The sequence below is a fragment of the Hippocampus zosterae genome, chromosome 9 (genome assembly GCF_025434085.1).
Source record: "Hippocampus zosterae strain Florida chromosome 9, ASM2543408v3, whole genome shotgun sequence".
NCBI classification, from domain to species: Eukaryota; Metazoa; Chordata; class Actinopteri; order Syngnathiformes; family Syngnathidae; genus Hippocampus; species Hippocampus zosterae.
This window is the reverse complement of record NC_067459.1, coordinates 24,704,897-24,729,505: the sequence shown is the minus strand read 5'-3', so window position 1 is coordinate 24,729,505 and position 24,609 is coordinate 24,704,897. Positions and strand designations below refer to the sequence as shown.

Genomic DNA, 24,609 nt, shown 5'->3' with positions numbered 1-24,609 from the left:
TTCGTCTAAAAACGCGTTACTATACGTGGTCGGTTTTTTTCGGCTAAAACGCCTTACTATACATGGTCATTTTTTTGGGCTAAAAATGCCTTACTATACATGGTCATTTTTTTCGGCTAAAAATGCCTTACTATACATGGTCGGTTTTTTTTCGTCTAAAAACGCCTTACTATACGTGGTCGGTTTTTTTCGGCTAAAAACGCCTTACTATACATGGTCATTTTTTTCGGCTAAAAATGCCTTACTATACATGGTCTGTTTTTTTTTCGTCTAAAAACGCCTTACTATACATGGTCGGGTTTTTTTTCATCTAAAAACGCCTTACTATATATACACATCACTGGTGTCAAACTCATTTCACATGGTGGGCCACATACGGCCTCTGTAGATGTCAAGTGGGCCGGACCATTAAAATGATACCATACTTTGCTATAAACAACCAAAACAACATGTCTTTCCGTTGTTTTAGTATAAAGAAGCACAAGAACATTTGGAAAATGTTGAAATTTAATGAACGTATCTTTTACAAAACATTTCATGAAGCACTTTACATTTCCTTCAACAAATGTGCAATTTACTGTTAAAATTTACATATATGCATTGCAACTGATCCCATTGATTGTACAAACTTTAACAAGTAATTGGTTTTGAAAAATATAGTAATGCACTTTATGATTAAACAAGATTCATAAAGAAAGGAAGTTTTAAACCATTTACACATGCATATAAAATCAAAATGTAATCCCTGCCTACACCTTACAAACTAAGGAGAATGCTATTAAATGTGTAAATGCGATAGCGTTTGCTGTCATGTATCTGTCTCAGTGACGGACTGAACAAAACAGTGTCCTCTAGCGGATACTCAATGAACTGCACCTTATTAAAAATATTAATTCTGTGTCTTTTATGCATTTTTTTTTCATTTTTAAATTATCCTGCGGGCCTGATTGAACCTCGCGTGTGCGTGTGTGTGTGTGTGTGTGTGTGTAAGAGAGAGAGAGAGAGTGTGAAAGTGCAAGGCTCGAGCCAGTGTGTGCATGAGCATTCATTTTGCGGCGGCAGCCACCATCTCCCTCAGGCCTTTGCTGAAGTGAAGGTTTGCGCCAATCACGATGAAACCCTGCAAGAGGTCACAGGTCAAGTGTCGTCGCGGACTCTTCTCACACACACACACACACTCCGCACACTTACATTGTGATACTCCACCACGTCCTCAACGAGGTCTATACCATCAGCCAGAGGGATACGAACGCCTCGCTTGGTCCAGTCTGGAAACGCACACGTGCATACAAGGCGGCATGATGAGCGCGTACTCAAGCGTGACGTGTGCGGATGTCATCTTACTGTTGATGAGAGGCACCAAGGACATCTGCAACATGGTCTTCAGAGGAGCCTGCAGAGGAATCAGCTGACGGATGTCAGACATAAGGGGTGTGTGTGTGGGGTGGGGGGGGGGCGGGAAGAAAACAACCCAATAAAATGTGACATGTCAAAAACACGAAAACAATGACATCAAAGACACCACACAAAAAAACTGAACAAAGCCATGTTGAGGGGGGGGGGCACCCCCCCCCCCCCAAAAAAAAAACCCACATAAAAAACAAACAAACAAAAGCAGCTCATCAAAGACAGAAGTGAAGCGAGCCGTCCTTACTGCCAGAGATTCCAGCGCTGATTGGTTGGAGTAGATTTTGAACCTGAAAGAGTCAAAAGACGCGTTGAGGACGTGCGCACGGCGTTTCCGCGTGTGTCTGTGCGACTGCGAGCGTGCTTTGACCTGCGCAGGTCGGCTTGTACCGCCAGACGTTTTCCTCGGATGAAAACTTTGGCGTTAAATTTGGTTTCCTGGAGGAGCACAGAAAACAACATCCTCACCTCTTTGGGGAACTCTCGGCAAGACGAGTCCCCGTGCGTGCTTGCGTGCGTGCGTACGTACGTACCATGGTCATGCTGCTGAGCAGCACGGGCGCCTGGCCGGCGGGCATCATCATCACCTTGACGAGGGCCGTCATGGCGACGGTGGCGCCCGACGTCTTGATGGCGGACTTTGGCGGAGCGTTGACGGCCAGTTCCAAAGACACGGGCGAGTCCATCAGTGCCGGATTCTAACAACCAATGGCAACAGCGCGTAAAGTCCACGCCTCGTTTTTTTTTTTTTTACTTGTGTGGTTGAAGACGCGTCAGTGACGGACATCAAAGACACGACACACCTCTCGGACGTCAAAACTGATGTCGAAATGCATTGGAAAGACAACACCGACATCAAAGACGTCAAAAACATCCGAGACGCGACGTCGCTCACCAGCATCATGATGGTTCCGAAGTAGGTCGTCCTCAGCAGCATTTCCAGATCTTTGGACATCTGACAAAGACACAAAAGGTCAAAAATAACTCGAGCGCCTCTACCGGTGCGGGCGCCGGGGGCGTCGGCGCCTCACGTTGTCATTGGTGATGTTCATCTGGAAGATTCCGGCCTTGTAGTAAGAGAAGAGGCCGCTGTCGAAGAAGAATTCCGACAGCGCCAAGTAAACCATCCTTTCGTACTCTCGGATGACGGGCTCCGCCGCGTAGTTGACCAGCGTGTCGTTCTCGTCCCGCAGCTCGAAGAACATCCCCTGGGCAACGGCGCGCATGTGGTCACCCGGCACGGCGGCCGTTGCTCGGCGCCGCCCGTCGCCCGCCACCCGTCGCCCGCCACCCGTCGCCCGTGCGTCTCACCCGGAAGTTCATGTCCAGACCGCGAGACGTCACCAGCGGGTCGTCCGTCAGCGAATAGTCGATCCCGATGTAGCTGTCCACCTCCGTTCTCACCGGGATGCTCTCCAGCATGGAGTTGATGTGCACCAGAGACGCGTGTTGCAGGGCCGGACAGATCTACCCGCACGCGGCCGAGAGACAGACAAGAGATATGGGTGGTAAGACAGGCAGACGGGTGAGAGACGCACTGGTGGAGAGACTGTGAGGCGAGGCACACACAAGTGAGGCCTTCTTAGAGAGCGAGACGGGTGCAAGTACTGACAGATAAGCAAGTGAGACAGAGGCAGACAGACAGTAAGGAGACATAGAGACCGCCACGCGCAAATGAGAGACAGACAGGTGAGCGAGTGAGAGACAGATGTGCGGCGATTAGGGGAAATAAGAGACAGACGTGAAAGAGATGTGAGACAGGCGAGAGAGGGAGCGATAAACTGGTGACAGACAGACAGGCGTGTGAGAGCCAGATGTGAGACAGACAGGTGAGAGAGCGACTGGTAAAAAGGCAGATCGGTGAGAGACAGACAGACAGGTGATGACTTGTGAGAGACGCAGAGGCGGGCCCGGTGATCGGTGGAAGACAGACGAGTGAGACTCCAATGTGAGACAGGCAAACAGATGAACAAGCAACAGATGGACATGCAAGTTTGATGAAGAGACAGACAGGCAAGGGAGAGAGTGAGACACACACACACCTGCTTGTTGAGGAGGAAGCGCATGCCAGTGGTGAGAAACCTGCCCAGGAAGTCGTAGACTCTCCTGTGGGAGAAATGGCCGCCGACCATGACGGCTTTGCTGAAAGACGTTACGGACGGCGTCGCCGACGTTACCCTAACGTTCCGGTGAACTTTGCCCTCATCTTCTGGATTTTGGCTTCACAGGTGACATTGTTGATCCTGAGGCGTCCGAGCGCGTCTCGGCCCAGGCCGAGCGCCGTGTTGATGCGGACGCCGTCGGCGGACGCCTCGATCCTTCCCGTGTCGTAACTGACGCGTGCGCGAGCGCTTTGGTCAATTAGCCGCTAGCGGCGGCGGCGGCGGCAGCGGCGGCGGCGGCAGCGGCGGCGGCAGCGGCGGCGGCAGCGGCGGCGGCAGCGGCGGCGGCGGCGGCGGCGCAACTCACAGGAACCAGTAGAGGAGCCGTCGGTGGAAGCTGAGCGTGATGGACGTGTTCTGTACGTCAAACATCACGCCCGACTCGGGCAGGAAGCTCAAGTTGGCGTAAGTCAGGTTGAGCTCCTCGATCTTCACGCTGGACCGCGCGCCAAACGCAACGTCAGCTGGCCGTAACGCTGCGCCATTATTGCATGTAACGTGCCGTACCGTTACGCCACGGAGTTCTGCCTTCGCGTTATGCTTTAGCTTTACATTGCGCTGTTACACTGCAACGTTACGTCGCTGCGTTTTATCAACACAGGTGTGGCGTTACATGGTAGCCTTCCACTAGAGCTTCAGCCAGAGCGTTACATGATCATGTTGGCATAGCGTTACATTGTTTCATTGCGTCAGTGTTACAACAAACGGCATGGTGTTACGTTACGGAGCGGTGTTAAGAAAAAAACGTTACGTCATTGCGTTATGTCAACGTAATACCAGTACAGTGTAGCGTTACAATGTAGCATCCCGCTGTTATGTTGCAGTGTTACGCAGCGTTACATGTTCCATTACGCTGCGTTTTGTCAACATAGGTGTGGCGTTACATTGTAGCCTTCCACTAGAGCTTCAGCCAGAGCGTTACATGATCATGTTGGCTTAGCGTTACATTGTTTCGTTGCGTCAGCGTTACAACGAACGGCATGGTGTTACGTTACGGAGCGGTGTTAAGAAAAAAACGTTACGTCATTGCGTTATGTCAACGTAATACCACTACAGTGTAGCGTTACAATGTAGCATCCCGCTGTTATGTTGCAGTGTTACGCAGCGTTACATGTTCCATTACGCTGCGTTTTGTCAACATAGGTGTGGCGTTACATTGTAGCCTTCCACTAGAGCTTCAGCCAGAGCGTTACATGATCATGTTGGCTTAGCGTTACATTGTTTCGTTGCGTCAGCGTTACAACGAACGGCATGGTGTTACGTTACGGAGCGGTGTTAAGAAAAAAACGTTACGTCATTGCGTTATGTCAACGTAATACCAGTACAGTGTAGCGTTACAATATAGCATCCCACCGTTACGCTGCAGTGTTACGCTGTAGTGTAATGCAGTGTTACGGTGTTCCGTTACACTGGAGTGTTACATCACGATAGCGTTACGCTGTTTCATTCCACCGTAGTGTTATATGCCATAGCATCGAGTCAGCGCACTAACGTAGTATCGCTATGCTGCAGCATTACGCACCGCGTTACGCCGCGGTGTTACGGCGCAGCATGATGCTAACTTGTTGTGTTGAAGCGCGAGTCGATGCGGTGTGTGGCACAACATACTCGTTGATGGTGTACTGGAAGTTTCCCTCCTTGCCGCTCATCTCGGGCATGCTGATGTTGCTCAGCTCCTCCTCCACAAACCTCTGCGTCTCCCATTTGACTAGGCAAAAACACAACGAGGCTCATTCGGCGGCTCGGCGTCCCGGCCGCGGTCGTACTTGTCTTACGCATGTCCAGGCCTCTGTCGGTGATGCGGATCTTGCATCCGGCCGGCTCGCCGGTCGCCATGGCCCACGTCAGCACGCAGACGAGGGGGAAGTAGAGACGGGAAGTCATGGCAAAAGCCGGACCCTGGATTGCAGAACATTCCGCTCCGGTTGAGAAAGTACAAGCGGCAATGCACGCACGGACAGACGCTGGGGATGTTGACGGTGAACCCCAGTAACCTTGCTTCCAAAACATTCCTCCTCCAAACACACACGCTCGCCTGCCTGCTGTTTGTTTGATGGACAAAAATGAGTGGCAACAATGTCGAACGCCTTTGGAAGACAAGCGGGATGCCAACATCTAAGCGACCGCAGCGCTTGAAAAGTCTGGCTTCAAACCAGGGTTACGGTTTCAAATTGAGGGTTTTAATATATGATTGACATTCCAAATTTGGGTTTTAAAAAAAGGGTTAAGCTTTCAAATGAGGTTTTGAGCCTCCAAATGAGGTTTTTGATCTGAGGTAATAAATAGGGTTTCAAAGCAGAGTTCGTACGGCTTTCAAAGTAGGATTTTAGACCATGGTAGGGCTCCAAAAGAGTATTTCAAGTGTGTGTGAGGGGGCGAGGGGTAGGGTTTCAAAGGAGGGGCAATTCTGCGGGCATCCGGCTGGGCATCGTTGAAGCTTTCCAAAGGCGAGTCAACAAGTCATCTCACCGCATGGCCGTAATTGCTCTTAATGACAGCCGAGGGTGAGGGGCGACTTCAAAGAGCCTTTTCAAAAGAGTCAGCGATGACCGCCGGGCGACCTTCCGACCCGTCGTTAGCGAGCCCGCCCATGCAAAGGCCTAATCAGCATTTTCATCCTCTTCCCCCACCAATGTACACGACTTGCCATGTTGCCGTGGCAACTCCGGATCCCTCCGACACACACCGGGGCTTTTGATAGCAACCGCAAGAAAACGGCAAGAACGGAAACACCGCGGAGCCCCTTCGTCCCATCGTTTGGACTTGGACTTCTGAGAACCCGATTGCAAGGAACGATGTGAACAGTGGGTTCCAAATGTTGTGGGGAGGCACTTTAGCCTCACTTAGCTCTCTGCGATGTTTCGGGAAGCTTGTCTGAATCGACCTTTGGGATATTTGGAAGAGGCCGTGCTGACTTGAAGGCCCATGGAGGGGAAAGGTCTGCTGCTGGCCGGGAAGAAGGCCAAAACAAAGAACTGGCGCTGCATCGTTTCAACCATGTTTGTCAATTGGGGTGACATGCCGCACATGGGTCAACGAAACGGAAGGAAAACCTCTTTGGGAAAGTTGGAGCAAATGGCGGATATGGAGGTGGTGGTGGGACGGAAGGGGGGGGGGGGGGGGTATCATTTTTGATGGACCAAAACATAATCTGACATGAACACAGGCTTCTTTCTTTTCTTTCTCTTCTGTTTTCATTTGGTGCTCCTCCATTTGTGAAGAAATGTCATATTGTTACGCAAATGTGCAACTCAAAAGACAAGATAAAAACGGTACAGTGAAAATATGTCAGGGGCATCAAAAACTCTTAAAAGCAATCATAATAATAGACATGTAAGAAAGACAGACTAAAAGGCAAACACAAACTAATAAAGATCAGAAATGTTTTTTTTTTAAATACTTAACATTTCACAATCCACACATACAAAACGTGCCTGAAAAAACCAAATTGACAGATTAAAAAGACATAAATTTGCTCCGACAATCTCACCTGTCCATCATGTGTCCCCACCCGTCTTGTGTGTGTTTGTGTGTGTGCGCGTAGATGTTACAAGTACTCACAGTTGAGAGATTGACTTGTTCAGAGTCTTCTGGATGTCTTCACGACTGCCACACTCGCTTGCTCTCTTTTTATCCCCAGGGACTGGCTTTTACCCCTCCCCCGCCGGTGTGTGTGTGTGTGTGTGTGTGTGGGTGCATTAGACTGAGATTTACAGCCTGACTGAAGACCGTTTAAAGGGGGTGGGAGGTGTCTCCCAGAAGAGCAAAACTTTCCTGGAAGTTCTGCTCTCCAACTGTGTGTGTGTGTGTGTGTGTGTGTGTGTGTTGGAGGATTTTTACTTGAAAATGGGCCTACGTTCCCGCTCACTGTATTTCCATCGTGTGTGCCAGTGGCTGATTGGCACTGCAACTCGGATAAAGGCAGTAACTTTGCTGCTAATGGCTCGTTTAGGCTCAAGTTCGGCCCTTCCAGCGGCGGTGAGCCCTCAGATGTGTGTTTTTTTTAAAAAAACTTGTCATTGTAGCCCCTGCGCGTTTGCCGGCTGACCGCCCGGAAGTGAGTGCGGCGACAATTGCGCACTAGCCCCGTGTCGATACCGCAGCGCCCCCTGCTGGTGTACTTCGACACCCCACCCCCCCCAGGATTTCAAAACAGTCAAAACACGCGTTCACAGAGTTTCCACGGCCAGATTATTAAATTACAATAGCGTCAACTGTTAATTTACATGTCGGGATAAATATTTAACGGTATTTTACTTTTTTTTAAACACAGTAAGACGCTGTTTTGACACCGGGAATGTACAGCAATCCATAGTTTTATGCTCTTAAATTATCTGCTGTTCTTGTTGACTGACAGATTTAACAGGTAATTTACATGCCAGGGATGAATATTTAACAGTATTTTACTCTAATTATAAAACGCAGTCAGGTACTGTTGTAAATTCACCACGAAATTACATTAATTCATTCCATTACAGTGCAGTAAATTTGGGGATCGTTAGAATTATAACGTAGACGTCATTGTTGTTGTTAAAGTTGACTTTCATGTGATTAACATGAACAGTAATGGTTGTCATCATTACATTAGATTAGCCCATGAAAAATTTTGACACCATTTCAGGTGCAGAAGCACATGTTGGCCACAAGATCGCGCTGTCGTCACAGATTAGCACCGACAATCATGATGTCGATTTAAGGTTAATTTCATGTGATGTTTTTGGTAAAACGTCACCCCATTAACGAGCGTGATTGAATTATAAGATAAGATATCCTTTATTTGTCCCACACTGGGGAAATTTACAGCCTCCAGCAGCAAGAATGTGCGTAGAACAATGTTATGATAACAATGTTTATAGTTTCGGCAATTGACTAACAATATGACAATATTACTCGTAATATACAAAAACAAGGAGTACATAGGAGAACATATAAAAGACTTCAAGCATTCGACGGTCACGTGGAGTCGACTCCTTTGCGGAAAGTGCCGGAAATAGCCGAAGTCTCACAAGTGGGACGAGCGATGGAGCGAGCGCAGATGAGCCGCACCGAGCCCCGGCAAGCGCACGCACTTTGATTGATCGCTAATTGCGTACGTCATTAATAGCTGTCGCTGGCATACATTGCGTCATCTTATTTCCCTAAGAGTTGAGCACGTGAGCTGCGTGTGACTTCCAAGAATGCCGTGGGACGAAAGTGGTGCCAAAAGGTGAGTGAGCTGGTCGTTACACCATGAAAACTTGCACCGAAAGTTGATGGCGTCATGTGCGGCGGTGGGCTTCGCGTGATGCAACCTGTGACGTCACCAAGAGTTGTGTTCATATTTGCTGTGACCTTCAAATTCAGCGGGGTCTCTGCTTTAAAATCAATCGGGCCCACGCTCGCCACTTTTGTCAACATCATGTCCTTCACAATGTCATTGTTTACAAAACAGTTGATGCGATGTTTTGTCCTGCCTTGGCAAGGTCGCCCATAATATGAAAACAAGGTGATATTTCGGAAGCCACAATGTTTACACTGTGTCTTGCAGTGAGTCCCTTTTCAATGTTACACAACGTTTATGCGGATGTGTGCAGTTTTTGACCGTGACATCTCAAGATGTTTTGTAGTGCAATGTGTCAACTTAAATGGATTGATGCAAAGTGGAAAACAATGACATTTTCATGACCGAGTTCTTATTTTTTTTTTTTGGGGTGCTGCAAGCAGCAGGTAAGCATGGCGACGGGACGTGGTGGTTGCGGCAGGGCGCACAAGGACGCGGGCGAGGGTCTAGTGCACGTGAACGTGGGCGGGGTGAGGCACAGCCTCCGCTGCGGCGCGCTCAACAAGTTTCCCGACACCAGGCTGGGAAAACTGCTGGAGTGCCGCTCGGAAGAGGACATCCTGCAGGTCAGTTTGCTTCTCGTTTTGCAAAAGACAAGTCGCGCCGCTGACCCGGAGAGGGCTAACCCTTCTTTTTTTTTTGAACATAAGTGCAGAATTGAAAAGGGATGTAACAATATCCAAACATCACAATATAATCTGATCACGATTTGAACTTCCCAAGTACGATAATCATCTTTCGGCGCGTCATTGTACTGGTGCATACCTATGCCGAGTAAGACACGTTTGGATAGAACATCTCGATATTATTCAATGACTAATTATCACGAGGTGACCCGGTAGTCCAGTGGTTAGCACGTGGGCTTCACAGTGCAGAGGTACCGGGTTCGATTCCAGCTCCGGCCTCCCTGTGTGGGGTTTGTTACAAAAATCTCCCCGGGCCTGCGTGGGTTTTCTCCGGGTGCTCCGGTTTCCTCCCACATTCCAAAAACAAGCGTGGCAGGCTGATTGGACGCTCTAAATTGTTCCTCGGTGTGAGTGTGAGTGCGAATGGTTGTTCGTTTCTGTGTGCCCTGCGATTGGCTGGCAACCGATTCAGGGTGTCCCCCGCCTACTGCAAGAGACGGCTGGGATGGGCTCCAGCACCCCCCGCCACCCTAGTGAGGATCAAGCGGCTCGGAAGATGAATGAATGAATGAATGAATAATTATCACGAGGCGGCCCGGTAGTCCTGTGGTTAGCACGTGGGCTTCACAGTGCAGAGGTACCGGGTTCGATTCCAGCTCCGGCCTCCCTGTGTGGAGTTTGCATGTTCTCCCCGGGCCTGCGTGGGTTTTCTCCGGGTGCTGCGGTTTCCTCCCACATTCCAAAAATATTCATGGCAGGCTGATTGAACGCTCTAAATTGTCCCTAGGTGTGAGTGTGAGTGCGAATGGTTGTTCGTCTCTGTGTGCCCTGCGATTGGTTGGCAACCGATTCAGGGTGTCCCCCGCCTACTGCCCGGAGACAGCTGGGATAGGCTCCAGCACCCCCCGCGCCCCTAGTGAGGATCAAGCGGTACGGAAGATGAATGAATGAATGAAATGAATAATTATCACGACTAAATCTGCAGGTGTGCGATGACTACGACGTGCGGCGGAAGGAATTTTACTTTGACAGGAATCCCGGCTTGTTCCCGTACGTGTTGCACTTCTATCAGACGGGAAAACTTCACGTCATGGAGGAGCTGTGCGTCTTCTCATTCAGGTTAGGAAGGGGAGTTGCTGTGAAGCAAAAACACACACAAAAAAAAGTTTTTTTTTTGGAATGGTGATACTTGAATGACTTGAGGACTTCTTTCACCCCTAATGGGTTAATGATCTGTGATCCTAAAACACGATGACGAGTCTGCTTCTCGTTGGAGCAGGGTGGCTTTAATTGTTGCCGTTTTGGGGAGTCAGTCAGGAGATGGAGTACTGGGGCATCGAAGAGTTCTTCCTGGACTCGTGCTGCAGTTTTCGTTATCACGAGCGCAAGCTGGGAAGCCGCTGCCGCCGCCGCCGCCGGACCAGCTGGGACGACGATAGCGACGACGGCGGTGCCGGTGGGCGCGCCGAGCACGACGACATACGCCGACTGCGCACGTGAGAAATGCGCCATCCTCGACATTGTTCCGACTCCATTTCTCCATTTTTTTTCTCCTCTGCTCTTTTTGACAGGGAGCTGCAGCACTTTGACGAGGTGCGGTACGGCGGCGCCCGCCAGCGTCTGTGGCTGACGCTGGAGAATCCGGGCTACTCGCTTCCCAGCAAGCTGTTCAGCGTGGCCTCGGTGGGTGTGGTGCTGGCCTCCCTGATCGTCATGTGCGTCAAAAGCCTTCCCGAATATCAGGTGCGCCGCGGCTCGCACGTACCATGTCGACGACGCCACGTTGACCGGCGCTGGCATCTGACCATCGTTGCAGACTTTGGACCAGGACGGCAACTTGATTGAGGAGCCCGCCGTCGACGTGGTGGAAGCGCTGAGCACGTGCTGGTTCACCTTGGAGGTAGTTCTGTGTGCGTTTTTTTTGTCAGGCTGCGCAATTCATCGAAAATGAATTCAATTCTGTCTTCCTGTGAAGAAAAAAAAAAAAGAGTTCTCTTAAAAGATAGCCAAGCACAACTTTCTTCTTCTACTGTTCTCATCGTGTGGACTCTGCGTCTGTACACTGCCCCTTAGAGGTAAACGCGTGCATAGCAAGAAACAGCCACTATTTTATATTTATCGCTATTGTTTTAATATTTTCTTATTTTATGCTTTTACTCGTTTATTTTCTGGTTGTTCTTTCAATTTCTATGTAAAGTTGAGTTTTCAAGGACTTCTATTTTTGGACTTCTATGTGTATCAACTACATCAGGGGTGCCCAAACTTTTTGGATCAAAGATCTACTTTTCGATCAACTAACCTCATGGAATCTGCCCTTACCGGCGCGCACGCACACACACACACACACACACAAATTTAATATTTCATTCATTCATTCATTCATCTTCCGAGCCGCTTGATCCTCACTAGGGTCGCGGGGGGTGCTGGAGCCTATCCCAGCCGTCTTCGGGTAGTAGGCGGGGGACACCCTGAATCGGTTGCCAGCCAATCGCAGGGCACACATAGACGAACAACCATCCACGCTCACAATCACACCTAGGGACAATTTAGAGCGTCCAATCAGCCTGCCACGCATGTTTTTGGAATGTGGGAGGAAACCGGAGCACCCGGAGAAAACCCACGCAGGCCCGGGGAGAACATGCAAACTCCACACAAGGAGGCCGGAGCTGGAATCGAACCCGGTACCTCTGCACTGTGAAGCCCACGTGCTAACCACTGGACTACCGGGCTGCCGTAATTTAAGATTTACCTGCTTTATTTTATTTTTTAATTTTTTTTTTTTGGTGAAAATGAGACTGATAAGATGATTAGTGCGCAGTGTATATTAACACAAAAAATATATTACTAACATGTACAAAGACACACAAATGGTTGTTTGTTTTTTTTTTTCTCGACACTCCTCGGATCTACTTGGGACCTGTCTTAGATCAGGATCTACCTAATGGGCACCCCTGAACTACATGATATGGCACGAAATACGCGCACCGAGGTCTTGTGTTAGCCCAGTAAGTCCCAAGACTTGTGAAATTAAAACAACAGAATAAGATCAAATACCGTCTGTACGATCAAGAGATAATGGAGATGCCTTTTCAAGGCAAGGTTTGAATGTGTGCAAGGTAGCAAAGGTGTCGCCGTGGTTGGAGCAGAATGAAAAAGTATTTGGCCTGAACTGCGCATGATCTTGAAGAGGTCATTTTGAACTCGACAAAAAGTGAGTCGCTCAGCCCGAGTTGTATGTGTGTGTGTGTGTGTGGGGGGGGGGGGGGGGGGGTGCATCCCTCAGGTGATGCTGCGCTTCCTGCTGGCTCCCAACAGGAAGCGGTTTTTGCGCCAGCCTCTCAACGTGATCGACGTGGCGTCCGTCTTTCCCGTCTACGTGACGCTCATATGTGATTGGGCGCTGGGCGCCCAATCAGAGCTGGGAGACTTGGGACGCGTGCTCCAGGTGCCGCTTTTTGCCTCCTCACTCTGGGGACAACGCATGTCCCACACGAATGACTCCCACTTGTCCTTTTTTTTTTTTTTTTTTGGTCTTTCAGGTTTTGCGCCTGATGCGGATCTTCCGAGTTTTGAAGCTCGCTAGACACTCCACCGGCTTGCGCTCCCTGGGGGCCACGCTCAGGGTGACAACACACACTCAAAGCAAATAGCACGCTTGTGAAGTGGTGAGCGTGGACAATCGAACAGAGAGCCCACGCGGTCTCAAAACAAATGGTCTGCGATGGAAACAACGTCCCTCACACCAAACCAATCACATGTAAACCAAGATTCATGTCTGATCGTCCGAAAAGTGCTATGAATCCTGACCAAAATTCACATGCGCATCTCGCTTTATCCTCAAAAAGGATTAAAACAACAACAACACACCACCAGAGAAAACAAAGAGCCCAAGGGAACGAGTCACACTTATGCGCAGCATGGAGGGAAAAATCAAATTGCGCAACGTCACCCCGTTGAAAAGCGGCGGCGGGCGTACTTTTGTTGTGTTGCAGCACAGTTACCGTGAAGTGGGCATCCTGTTGCTCTACTTGGCCGTGGGCGTGTCAGTCTTCTCCGGGATGGCCTACAGCGCCGAGTACCAGCAGGTCAGGGACTTCCTAGTTTGTGCACACGATTATCAGGAAATCAATGTTCAACTTTGAAAATCCATCCTTTTACATCAAAGGCATTATTATATTGCAAAATTGTTCATTTTCCACTTGGAAAAAAGGTGGAAATTAAACGAATTAGGGGAAAGTGGTGAATTTTTGGAATGTTGGAAAATAGTTTGGGGACGGTTTTACTCAGCGGAAAGCTGTCAAAGTAGAAAGGAATTTTACAGGCTGTGCAGAGGAAACCCAATGGACACAAATGTGGAAATGTGTTTGTGCGGTACCTAATGAAGCGTCCCGGTGTGTGTGTCTGTGTGCGCTCAGGACACGGGCCTGGACACCATCCCGGCGTGCTGGTGGTGGGGCACGGTGAGCATGACCACGGTGGGCTACGGCGACGTGGTGCCCGTCACGGCGGCCGGCAGGGTGGCGGCCGGCGGCTGCATCCTGGGCGGCACCCTGGTGGTGGCGCTGCCCATCACCCTCATCTTCAACAAGTTCTCCCACTTCTACCGGCGTCAGAAGGCGCTCGAGGCGGCCGTACGAAATCGCCACCCGGGGGGAGACGGCGGAGGGGCCGTGCTCAGCGGCGGCGAGTGGACGGCCACCTGCCCGCGGTGACTGAGCCACTTGCGACTATATCTGGGATTTTTGAGTATCAAAATCAAAGCACACGTATAAAAACGGACACTTTCTTGAAGATGTCAACATGTGGAAAAAAAAAGGATGAGATTTTTTGATGAAATCAATAACTCAACGGTATTTCGTCTTTTCCCAATTCAGTGTACAAAGTCCACTTTCGGGCGGCCCGGTAGTCCAGTGGTTAGCACGTGGGCTTCACAGTGCAGAGGTTCCGGGTTCGATTCCAGCTCCGGCCTCCCTGTGTGGAGTTTGCATGTTCTCCCCGGGCCTGCGTGGGTTTTCTCCGGGTGCTCCGGTTTCCTCCCACATTCCAAAAACATGCGTGGCAGGCTGATTGAACGCTCTAAATTGTCCCTAGGTGTGAGTGTGAGCATGGATGGTTGTTCGTCTCTGTGTGCCCTGCGATTGGCTGGCAACCGATTCAGGGTGTCCCCCGCCTACTGCCCGGAGACAGCTGGGATCGGCTCCAGCACCCCCCGCGACCCTAGTGAGGATCAAGCGGTTAGGAAGATGAATGAATGAATGAAAGTCCACTTTCCACGTGGAGCTGAACCAACAATGGTGTGAAGACGCCAATAAAAAGCACCTTCCGAGACTTTTTGAGGGGTCTTTATTCTGTTGACAACTTAAATACAGCAAACATTTGAATTGAAGGCAGCAAAACAACTTAAAAAAAAAGGCTCTTAAGCACGTGAAGTCAACGTTTCTCGACAAAGTGTCCGTCAGTGGGGTTGTGTTGGGTGACGGGAATGTTGAGTCGCTTTATGAGTTTTTGTACATTCGCGGTCATTCAAAATGATGAAAAAAAAGTGGAATGTTTCAGCTGTAATTCAAAAGGCGCTCAACTGATTGGCCAGTGAGTGAGTTCGTTCATCGGTTGCTTAGTGGATGGAATTAAATTGATGTATGCAGTAACAACCAGAAAAGCGATTTTTTTTTTCAGTCAACCAATCAATCCACTCACCGAGTAATCAACCAACCGCTCAACCACACAACCAATCGACAAATGAATGGACCAATCAGCCAACCAACCAAAGTCGATTGATCAGTAAACCATCAAAAAAATTGATGAAGCAGCAAATTCTCCGCCAGCGTCAAATAAGATCCATTGGCAAAGTCCAAGTCTCCGATTTCAAAGTCAGAGAAGGCTTTTGGATTCAAGCTGAAACTTCAGAAATGTCCAGCAAAAGCCAAGTGGACATATTTTATTAATTTTTTTTTTTCTTGCTGGCGCGAGATGAAAGTGTGCCTCACTCAAGTTTCCCTGAAAAGTTTTGAAAGCTGCCCTGTAAATCCAAACTTTTATGGTTTCCATTTTGCTTCCAGCTTACAGTAAGACTAAGAAATTCAGCATTTTCTCCTCCAGTGCTTTTGACAAACAGTAGTTCCCTTTTTTGACCATGCGATCCTCCCCCCCCCCAGAAAACAATAAAATAAAAGTAAAAACTACAGTATGCAAGATAGGAAGTGCTTGGGCACCGGTCACATGGGAACGACGGCGGCGCGCAGCTTGAAGGGTGCACCCTAAGTTGCAGGGTGGCTTTGCAGAAGCCAGGAACCAAAGACAAGAAAAAAAAAAAGTAGTGCGATGAAACCACATTGGCTTCCTAAAGGCAACATGGCCTCCTCCAGTGTATCGCCACTGTCATCTTCAAAGACGGCCGGTGAGCAGATGATTTCTCCAAAGTTGAAAGTACACAAAGTTCATCACATGCAATAGGGGGAGGAGGAAAATTGCCACAAATAACACATTTGATGGCCAAAAATGATGTTCTGATTGGCTCGCTACAAAACACCCAAGTTGAGGTATGACGTGCCAAGAAAAAACTCATTCTGTGGCCACAAAATACAAAGTTGCGGCCGCGGTAAGGCCACGAAATATTATTTCATGGGTGCAGGATAACGTGCATGCAAAATAAGCATTGGTGGTCACGAAAATACAAACGGGGGACTCCCAAATATAAAATAGTTCTTGATGACATGATGGTGCGACTTTTTCATTCCGGTGAAGGACAAAACGAGCGCACCTTGGCTAGAAACCGTCCAAGTCTAACTTTGCATTTTGACAGAAGGTGCGCTCGTTTTGCTTGCGCGGACGCCCTGGCGCCATCTTTTCGTTCTTCCTTTGTATTTTGTCCTTAAATGAATTTTGTGCCACAAATCATCATTTGGTGTGCACGTTAGTTCATGTTCACTGACCTCCCGGCCCCCCAACGAATGCCGCTGCGTCGCCGGAGTCACAAGTTGTTGTGCTGCTGTCGCCTCTTCTTGGCCTCGATGGCGTCCAGGATGGGTTTCCTCTTGGCTTGATAGCGCTGTCGGATCTCCTCCATTTCTTGCTCCATCTGCGGGTCCAAGGCCGCCAGACGCACACGCAGGTCCTCCACCGACCACGAACTCACCTGAGAAAACCGCCGCCACGCAAAAACACACGTCAGTTAACGGAGTTACCCAATGGCAGACTAACTGCTCGTGAAAATGGCCGTTATTTGCAGCCCTAGAATCAAATTTTGTGAGTCCCCCCACCCCCCTCAAGCAAAGTGAAGTCGTGCCTTTTGGCACATGATCGTTGACCTTTTCAATATTGGATAGGCGCCGCGCTGGCGTCGCACTCACCAGCTGCAGATCTGCATCCGAGAGCACTTTGCACTCCTCTCCGCCGCGTCGTCCATTTGGACTGCTGGCCTCCTTCTCCTTCTGCTCAAAGTATTCCAAGAAGGACGGTTTGACGGGCGGGGACGCCTCGTCTGTCCCTGACCATCACACAAAACCGCACACTCATCAAAAAAATGTGACAGTGGACTACTAAGTACAACTTTTTTTCATTTTTTTTACTTTGGCCAAGTAACCTGCACTTCTTTTCTCCTGGAGAAATGCTGACTTTAATCTAAGAATTGACTCTTTTTTTTTTTTTTACTTGAAGCAAGTAAGCATCCCTTTTCCCCGGCATGTGCCTCATCGTGTTTGTTATTTTGCAATGCTTTGCTGAGTGCACTTGCAATTCATAAAAATGACATCATCTCAAACATCCGCCAATGATCGGCGATCTTAAACTGTGAGCACATTTCTGCCGGATGCTGTCATGAATACTAAAAGCGTGTCATCAACTGAACGTTTCGGGTGTCGACTTTATAACCGACCAAGTGAGTCCAGAAATACACGTCCCGTATCGACGCTCAGAGAGCGGAGCTCGGGTTACCGAGCAATCGCATCCCCGCTGCTTCCTGTCAGTCCTGTCGAGGTGGGCTTACAGAAGAGCTCCAAATGCAACACAAGTCCGCTTCAAAGTGCTGTTTTGGAACCGTCAATTTTAGCCTTTAGAAAATATGACCATTTTCACATTCACGTAAAACGCTTGCAGTGTTCCAGAGCAAAGTTGGGATTTGCATGGCAGCCCATTTAGGCAGCACATGTGCCAACTAACTGCACGGGGACGGCAAACAAGGTACTGCAAACCATTCCACTTGTAGTTTCTGAATGATTAAAAAAAAAACTGCTGTTGCTACTTTTTGTCCAGTGGAAGGAGCGCTGATGTGAACACTTCCATGACAACAAAATTGGCTGTTATTGCGTTAGTGGAATAGGAGTGTACAACATAAAAGGGGGATATTTTAGAATTGTGGTTATTTCTTGCTTCTTAGGACTGGTCGATAAGGTGGCAAAATTGAACGTCAATGACTTTGAGGCCACCGTGTAGACAAATGCAACCTTATTGATGAATGACTAATGGCCCCAGCAGAGAGCAGCACGTCTTCCCCGTTCAAGCATTTCTTGGCCATATTGAGTGAAAGTGATCCGTTTGTTGTGCAGGGCGTGGAAAGATACAAGCTCTTCTCCCGCAAGGTGTTTGCTGACGTCTATTTGGAGTCTCTTGATTTTTCTCTCTAGTGAAAGTGCGGAGCAGCATCTTTCTTTATTCCTGAAGGTTGTTCCTTCAGGTTTACGATACTTAAAAGGGTTGTTCCTTCAAAGTGGCCTGTGACTGTTACTGTAAGCATTTAAATTGCAAATGATAGGCCAGAAAAAATCACACCGAAGTAGAATTTTCTTAAAGGCTGAAATAACACACTAATCATTCAAACTCAGGGTATGATATCTTGAATGTAGTTGTGGCAGGCACAATGTCGGACGGACAGAGAGACCTGGTGCGACGCATGAGAAAATGTGCCCATTTCTCCACGGCCAAAAATAGAGAACTAAATCAATAAAATAGAAAACCTTGTAAATACATGTTTCTAATTGTTGCTCCTTGGGTGTGTGGTCCAAAACATGCATCAGTGAAAATAGCCACGCCTCACTTTAAACAATAATTAAAGTCAAGTCAGGCAGCGTTTGTACAGTACACAAGGATGCTGCTGTCCATCATGCGGCTTCCAGAGATGCAGCCGTCTATGATGCCATTGCACCCCCTGCTGGCCGCTAGTGGGAGCACATGCACAACCGGGACTTCATTCTTGAATGTGGCTCAGATTTTTTTCGGAGTTGATCATGTGTCGTTCGCAAGCCAAGCTGTGATTGGTCTTTACCTGAGCCCTGAGCAACTTTGACAGCAAATGGCACAATGGCCACCCGCTGACATGAATCAAAACAGATGCAATTTGCTGCTTCATGGGGCACATGCAACATTTTGCCAAGAACGTTTTTTTTTAAAAAAAGAAGATGACATTGACATACTTTTCATGGTGCCCGCCTCGTCCTCGTCCTCAGAGTTGATGATCATGGTCCCCAGCTGCAAGCGCATGGTTCCCGCCTCCTCCTCCTCCCCGTTGTCGGGGTCTCGCTGGCCCGCGGCGTTCAACGTGTTGCCCAGTGAACTGGCGGCACGCATGGTTGCCGAGTCGCCTGGCCCCGCCCTCACCATGGTGCCCTGGTCCACTTCGTCCTCCTCCTGGAAAGCAGAAAAATAGTCAATAAAGGAGTGAACAGTTAAATTGCGCAATTTCATTTGTGATTGCAGCGACATCACCAATTTCTAAACTTGGTGTGTGTGGCTTTTTATTTATTTGGGGGGGTGGGGGTGAAAAAAAAACCCACATTTCTTTTCAGTTAATTCTCTTTTAGCAAAGGTGGCACAATGCTGATTAAGCCTATCAGCTCCTCTAATATGTTGCTGTATTTTTCAATATTACATCTTACACACTTCATGTTGACCAGCGCCATCCCCTCACTGGACCGCTGGATAGCGCACCCAAAATGATGTAGAGGAAATGACGTTCCAGAAATGACAACATTTGCCTTGCACCTTGTCTCCCATTTGTAAAATGCTAACTAAATTTATGCTCTGCTGACGTGGGAGAAAATAATCAAACAATATTTTGGGGGGCGTTCACTATATTGCACATTGGATGGGCAAGTCCTAATTTTCGGGCTGTAGTGAAGCAGGAAAGAGGATCACGCCCCCGTATTGACGACCGGAGTTGCTGAGCGGAACAAGAGAGGCAACGGATGATCACTGCTGCGAGTAGGGGAAAGAAATCCAAATGTTTGAGGCGTACAGAATTGTCGTATTCGTTGTCGTCATCCTGCTCGGCGAGCACCGCCGCCGCCTCCTGCCGTTTGGCTTTAATGTCCATGGCGTCGCTGATGAGCGCTCTGAGGATGCTGCTGGGCTTGGCCGCCTTGATGAAAGCATGCTGAAAAAGAAAAGACATCAGCAAATATAAATCAAAGTCGAAAAGACACAGACGTTTTTCCCGAAGAAGATGAATAATTCGGTGAACAGTGATTCAAATCTGGGCCCAGCCGCTACTTGGCGTGCATCTACCTGCAGCAGTTGCGTGGCGGTGGCCCTGTGCTCCGGGTTCTTCACCAAACACTGGCTCACAAAGTCCCGGAATTGCGCCGACCACGAATCGGGGTTACGGAACGTCGGGGGAGGGTTGGTGGGGATCATGAAGATGGCCTGCACACATTCATAACAGTCCCAAACTTAACTCTCACATGACTTGAGATGTCATTTCTTTCAAACCGTTTCTGTATGCGATATTTTATGTTCCCATTTTTGTGTGTGTGGAGCAAATTGGTATAAGTATCAGTGAGTGGTAATCTGAGGTGCCTCACCCTCATGGGGTGGATATCGGCGTAGGGCGGCTTGCCCTCAGCCATCTCGATGGCGGTGATGCCCAGCGACCAGATGTCGGCCACGCAGTTGTAGCCGATCTCCTGGATCACCTCTGGCGCCATCCAGAAGGGCGTCCCGATCACCGTGTTCCTCTTGGCCATGGTGTCCTGCGGGGAGCAAGAGGACGTGAGGCCGAAGCGCCACGGCGGAAGGAGGGAAAGGCGGCGGACCGACCGTCAGCTGACCGGCGACGCCGAAGTCGGCCAGCTTGGCCTGACCCTCCGTGTTGAGGAGGATGTTTCCCGCCTTGATGTCGCGGTGGATTTTCCTCATGAAGTGAAGGTACTCCAGACCCTTCAGCGTCGACTGAAGGATGCTGGCGATCTCCTCCTCACTCAGCTGCACAAAAACAAACATTGGTACACTCAAGTTCAAATCAAGCACGAGGGCTGTTGTGATGCATGATGCGTGATTGGATGCATCAAGATGTCTGCATCCGGTTTAATTTCAGAGTAAACTAACTAGGAGTTAGCATTAATTCAACTTCATTGATTGAACACCAGGCGGCCCGGTAGTCCAGTGGTTAGCACGTGGGCTTCACAGTGCAGAGGTACCGGGTTCGATTCCAGCTCCGGCCTCCCTGTGTGGAGTTTGCATGTTCTCCCCGGGCCTGCGTGGGTTTTCTTCGGGTGCTCCGGTTTCCTCCCACATTCCAAAAACATGCATGGCAGGCTGATTGAACACTCTAAATTGTCCCTAGGTGTGAGTGTGAGCGTGGATGGTAGTTTGTCTCTGTGTGCCCTGTGATTGGCTGGCAACCAATTCAGGGTGTCCCCCGCCTACTGCCCGAAGACAGCTGGGATAGGCTCCAGCACCCCCCGCGACCCTAGTGAGGATCAAGCGGTTCGGAAGATGAATGAATGAATGAATGATTGAACACTTTCAAACAACCATTGTTGCATACAAAGTATTAAAAGACCCGAAGCCTTGTCCCAATAATAAAAACTGATTTCAACTTGAATCGTGATATAAAAGAACAAATTAACCACATGCTGCTTCACCAAAGCATTTATACCTCATCAGAGGGAGAAGCTAGCTCTGGTCAATTCCCTTTACAACGCTATCATTCATTCATTCATTCATCTTCCGAGCCGCTTGATCCTCACTAAGGTCGCGGGGGCTGCTGGAGCCTATCCCGGCAGTAGGCGGGGGACACCCTGAATCGGCTGCCAGCCAATCGCAGGGCACACAGAAACGAACAACCATTTGCACTCACACTCACACCTAGGGACAATTTAGAGCGTCCAATCAGCCTGCCATGCATGTTTTTTTTGGAATGTGGGAGGAAACCGGAGCACCCGGAGAAAACCCACGCAGGCCCGGGGAGAACATGCAAACTCCACACAGGGAGGCCGGAGCTGGAATCGAACCTGGTACCTCTGCACTGTGAAGCCGACGTGCTAACCACTGGACTACCGGGCCGCCACAACGCTATCAGTATTTGCTATATGTGTGTGTACGTGTGTGTGTGTGTGTGCGCGCGCAACGTTGACTCTTACTGTCTTGCTGCGTATGCGTATGATGTCGGACACAGATCCCGCCCCGCAGTATTCCATGACAATCCACAGGTCCCTGTTCTTGAAGTAGCTGCCGTAGTAGCGCACCACGTGTGGACTGAGCAGAAATGAACAGAAATGGTTGCTGCGATTCTTATGCTATGTAGTTATGAACATACAGTACGGCATGTAGTAGGGAACCTAAATAGTTATGAACATGTGTATATAGTTATAAAGACAAATGGTCGACATGGATGAAGTGCATGAAGTCAGTTATAGACGTTGTTATGACGAGCAAATGATTACTATGAACATAAGCGGTAGTTAGGCATGTAGCTACTGTCCAAACAAGGATTGGTGTCTGTGAGGTGTAGTCGTGAGTACGTGCGATTGCGATTGTTGGGCCACCTGTTGCACTGCTGCATGATGGAGATCTCCTTGATGATCTCCTGCAGGTCCGACTCGACGGGAACTTGTTTGATAGCCACGATCTCTCCCGTCTCTCTGTAGTGAGCCTTGAACACGCAGCCGTACGACCTGCACGAGCACACCAAACAGGAAGTTGCTAAACAGGAAGTGAAGAGAGCGAGCGACAGCCGCGACAGTAGTAGGCCTCACCCTTCACCCAACTTCTCCAGGACGTCGAACACTTCCTCGGGCTGCTTGGTCAGGCTGTCCTCGCTCAGCTTCTTCAGCTGCCTGCCACGCATGTGCAACAAAGTTCAAAATTTCAAAGACTCTCGAACTGTCTCAAGAACATGTCCGTGGCATGATTTGATCGAAATGCAATATCAAAGTGATTTTCTCCATTGAAGTGAATTAAAGTAAGAAAACAAAAAAATAAAATTGATATGTGTCTTTAATAAACTACTGAACAAACCAAAGTGGATATTTTTGAATATTGGTAGCGATGTTTGATACCACTTTTTAAAAAACGATTCCAGTATGAATTTGACAGACCAATAACTGAACTGAAGTCGACCTAGTAGAGTAAGTAATAACTCAAACCTAGAGCGAGTGAGCGTAGTTGACTGACCAATAAACTGCTGAAATGTTTGGTCAGTGTCGGAAAGCAAAAAATAACTTGTCAGAACAAGTCCGATGGAATTACCCTAAAAACAATTGGTGTGCACTTGAACGACCCATCACTCAAACTGGTTAGTCAATGAATGTAATAGACTCCATTGCATTCATTGACTAACTTTTAAATAGAGTGAACACTGACAAACTGCTCATGCAGGTCAGCGACTGTATTAGAGAAAAACTAAACAAAACAAAAAAACGCCGAACCTCTCATCGAGTGTCGTGGATTGAACAGTAGCTTAAAGCTCATTAGTGTGCAGTTATTAGATTGACTAATGCTTCAAATGTGTGAAAACTGCACAGTCGATCAATAGTGCTTAACATGACTTTATACAAGTATCGGGACTGGCCAATGATTGAAACGTGTTGTCGTGTAGTAGAGTGAACAACGACTCCAACTGATCCATTTTTGAATAAGAGCGATCGATGACCACTGAACTTGGTCGTGCGCGGTCGTAGAACGAACACGCACTTGCCGAGAGCGCCACTGTGAGGCCATCAAGTCCTTTCAAACTTCCAAATGGATGGAATTCATTCGAGATACCATCCACCGGATGAAATACAACCACATATTTCGCTTTAAATTGAAAGGACTACTCAAAGTGACTTCAAGTGCCGGGAAGCGAGCCAGGAGGTCGCCTGAAGTGGGCGACGAACCAACCAAGTCAGCGGCAGGAGGTCGCCAGTTACCTGCGAGGGTGGTTCCGCATCTGCACCTTGTCCCTGTTCTCCATGCTCCACTCCGTTCCAGCGGCTAACGGCCGACTCCACGCCTGCCGTTGGAACACCCGAACCCGACCAAGCGTCCGCCAGCTCCCGCGCGCGGGGCGGATAACGGATCGCTCTGACGTTTGTCTAGCTAGGAGCAGCTAGCGCGCTAGGTGGCTAAAAGCTAGCCCGCCTACTTCGCTTCCAACCGCTCGTGGAAATCCAAAAAGAGACGCTGTCGTCTTGCACGTCACAGTTCTCGGTGAGGTGCCGCTGGCGTCCCTCTCGCATCAGGGCTCTCCGTCAAGGCGGCCATCCCTCCGAACGTGTTTGGACAACTTTGGACTTGTTGAGCGGGGCGCCGGAGACACTTCAGCGGCGGAACCAGGAAGCGAGATGACGAACGAAGCAGCACGAAGGCCGACGAGGAAGCTCGAAGAATAACGGAGAGGAAACGAAGAAGACCGGAGAAAAACGAAGAAGAAAAGCGACCGACAGGAGGCGCTACTTCTTCGGGAAAAGCTCACGGCGATGACAAAAAGATGAAGGCTGCAGTTTAAAAGGACGTTAAATGTGATTCTTACATTAATACGGTAGCGTATGAACAAACGGTTCAATATCACGTAATCGCGTCATGCATTTTATGTGCAAACGTGATAAGCTCAATGTTTGTATCGATCCAAACAAAAGGAAGCAACTCCTGCTGATGCAGATCAATGTTGGAGGCCCATTATGTAGGCCAGTGTCTCTTCTTTCGAATTATTTTTCATTTTAGCACAAAATTATCACGTTCTAACATTACGTTGAACTATTTTTTCTGGTGTGGCCTTCAGTCCACCGATATAATTGAATTGATTAGTATTTCTTTTCTAAACTGCAAAATTTAATTGTTGCATTCTAAACATGTGACTGAATTATACCTGAAGAACGTTGCGAGTCCTCTTTCTTCTTTT

The 24,609-nt window shown here is 48.8% G+C and overlaps 4 protein-coding genes across 7 annotated transcripts in view; 1 reads left to right on the top strand and 3 right to left on the bottom strand.

Moving 5' to 3' along the window:
- The window catches only part of LOC127607535 (cytochrome c oxidase subunit 6C-1), a 116,822-nt gene that overhangs the window by 89,754 nt on the left and 2,459 nt on the right, over positions 1-24,609 (bottom strand). The window lies entirely within an intron of this gene.
- Positions 490-7,294, bottom strand: pltp (phospholipid transfer protein). 2 transcript variants are annotated; one of them, XM_052075902.1, is made up of 15 exons: positions 7,060-7,294; positions 5,345-5,468; positions 5,178-5,277; positions 3,877-4,005; positions 3,585-3,740; positions 3,450-3,513; positions 2,719-2,874; positions 2,439-2,615; positions 2,303-2,362; positions 1,941-2,105; positions 1,778-1,845; positions 1,655-1,697; positions 1,345-1,408; positions 1,192-1,268; positions 490-1,120 (listed from the first exon to the last, which is right to left on the bottom strand). In XM_052075902.1, exons 2-15 carry the CDS (start codon positions 5,451-5,453, stop codon positions 1,046-1,048), a joined length of 1,443 nt encoding a protein of 480 aa, XP_051931862.1. In that variant the 5' UTR covers positions 5,454-5,468; positions 7,060-7,294; the 3' UTR covers positions 490-1,045. The 2 variants fall into 2 exon arrangements, with proteins under 2 accessions (XP_051931862.1, XP_051931861.1); XM_052075901.1 differs by having other exon boundaries at positions 7,131-7,294.
- si:dkey-43k4.5 (potassium voltage-gated channel subfamily S member 2) lies at positions 8,574-14,399 on the top strand. 2 transcript variants are annotated; one of them, XM_052075912.1, is made up of 11 exons: positions 8,574-8,775; positions 9,273-9,455; positions 10,501-10,634; positions 10,829-11,011; positions 11,087-11,258; positions 11,332-11,415; positions 12,799-12,960; positions 13,055-13,138; positions 13,508-13,600; positions 13,931-13,975; positions 14,129-14,399. In XM_052075912.1, the coding sequence occupies exons 2-11, from the start codon at positions 9,282-9,284 to the stop codon at positions 14,225-14,227; spliced, it is 1,230 nt and encodes a 409-aa protein (XP_051931872.1). In that variant the 5' UTR covers positions 8,574-8,775; positions 9,273-9,281; the 3' UTR covers positions 14,228-14,399. The 2 variants fall into 2 exon arrangements, with proteins under 2 accessions (XP_051931872.1, XP_051931870.1); XM_052075910.1 differs by having other exon boundaries at positions 13,931-14,399.
- LOC127607512 (serine/threonine-protein kinase 4-like) lies at positions 14,842-24,210 on the bottom strand. The gene is made up of 11 exons (XM_052075896.1): positions 23,639-24,210; positions 22,484-22,564; positions 22,274-22,402; positions 21,869-21,983; positions 20,544-20,708; positions 20,309-20,476; positions 20,013-20,150; positions 19,744-19,881; positions 18,923-19,136; positions 16,865-17,001; positions 14,842-16,650 (listed from the first exon to the last, which is right to left on the bottom strand). Exons 1-11 carry the CDS (start codon positions 23,680-23,682, stop codon positions 16,486-16,488), a joined length of 1,494 nt encoding a protein of 497 aa, XP_051931856.1. The 5' UTR covers positions 23,683-24,210; the 3' UTR covers positions 14,842-16,485.

Bases quoted from the DNA above. Each gene is read 5' to 3' on its own strand.
- pltp (XM_052075902.1), bottom strand. From the start codon at position 5,453: ATGACTTCCCGTCTCTACTTCCCCCTCGTCTGCGTGCTGACGTGGGCC. The intron at 3,514-3,584 runs GTAACGTCGGCG...TTTCTCCCACAG, and splicing joins AAGTTCACCGGAACGTTAGG to GAGAGTCTACGACTTCCTGG. The intron at 1,121-1,191 runs GTAAGTGTGCGG...GACCTCTTGCAG, and splicing joins ACGTGGTGGAGTATCACAAT to GGTTTCATCGTGATTGGCGC.
- si:dkey-43k4.5 (XM_052075910.1), top strand. From the start codon at position 9,282: ATGGCGACGGGACGTGGTGGTTGCGGCAGGGCGCACAAGGACGCGGGC. The intron at 11,416-12,798 runs GTAGTTCTGTGT...TGCATCCCTCAG, and splicing joins CGTGCTGGTTCACCTTGGAG to GTGATGCTGCGCTTCCTGCT. The intron at 12,961-13,054 runs GTGCCGCTTTTT...TTGGTCTTTCAG, and splicing joins ACTTGGGACGCGTGCTCCAG to GTTTTGCGCCTGATGCGGAT.
- LOC127607512 (XM_052075896.1), bottom strand. From the start codon at position 23,682: ATGGAGAACAGGGACAAGGTGCAGATGCGGAACCACCCTCGCAG. The intron at 21,984-22,273 runs GTGGCCCAACAA...ATTTCTGCTCAG, and splicing joins ATCATGCAGCAGTGCAACAG to TCCACACGTGGTGCGCTACT. The intron at 20,151-20,308 runs GTGAGGCACCTC...GAATGTGTGCAG, and splicing joins CCGATATCCACCCCATGAGG to GCCATCTTCATGATCCCCAC.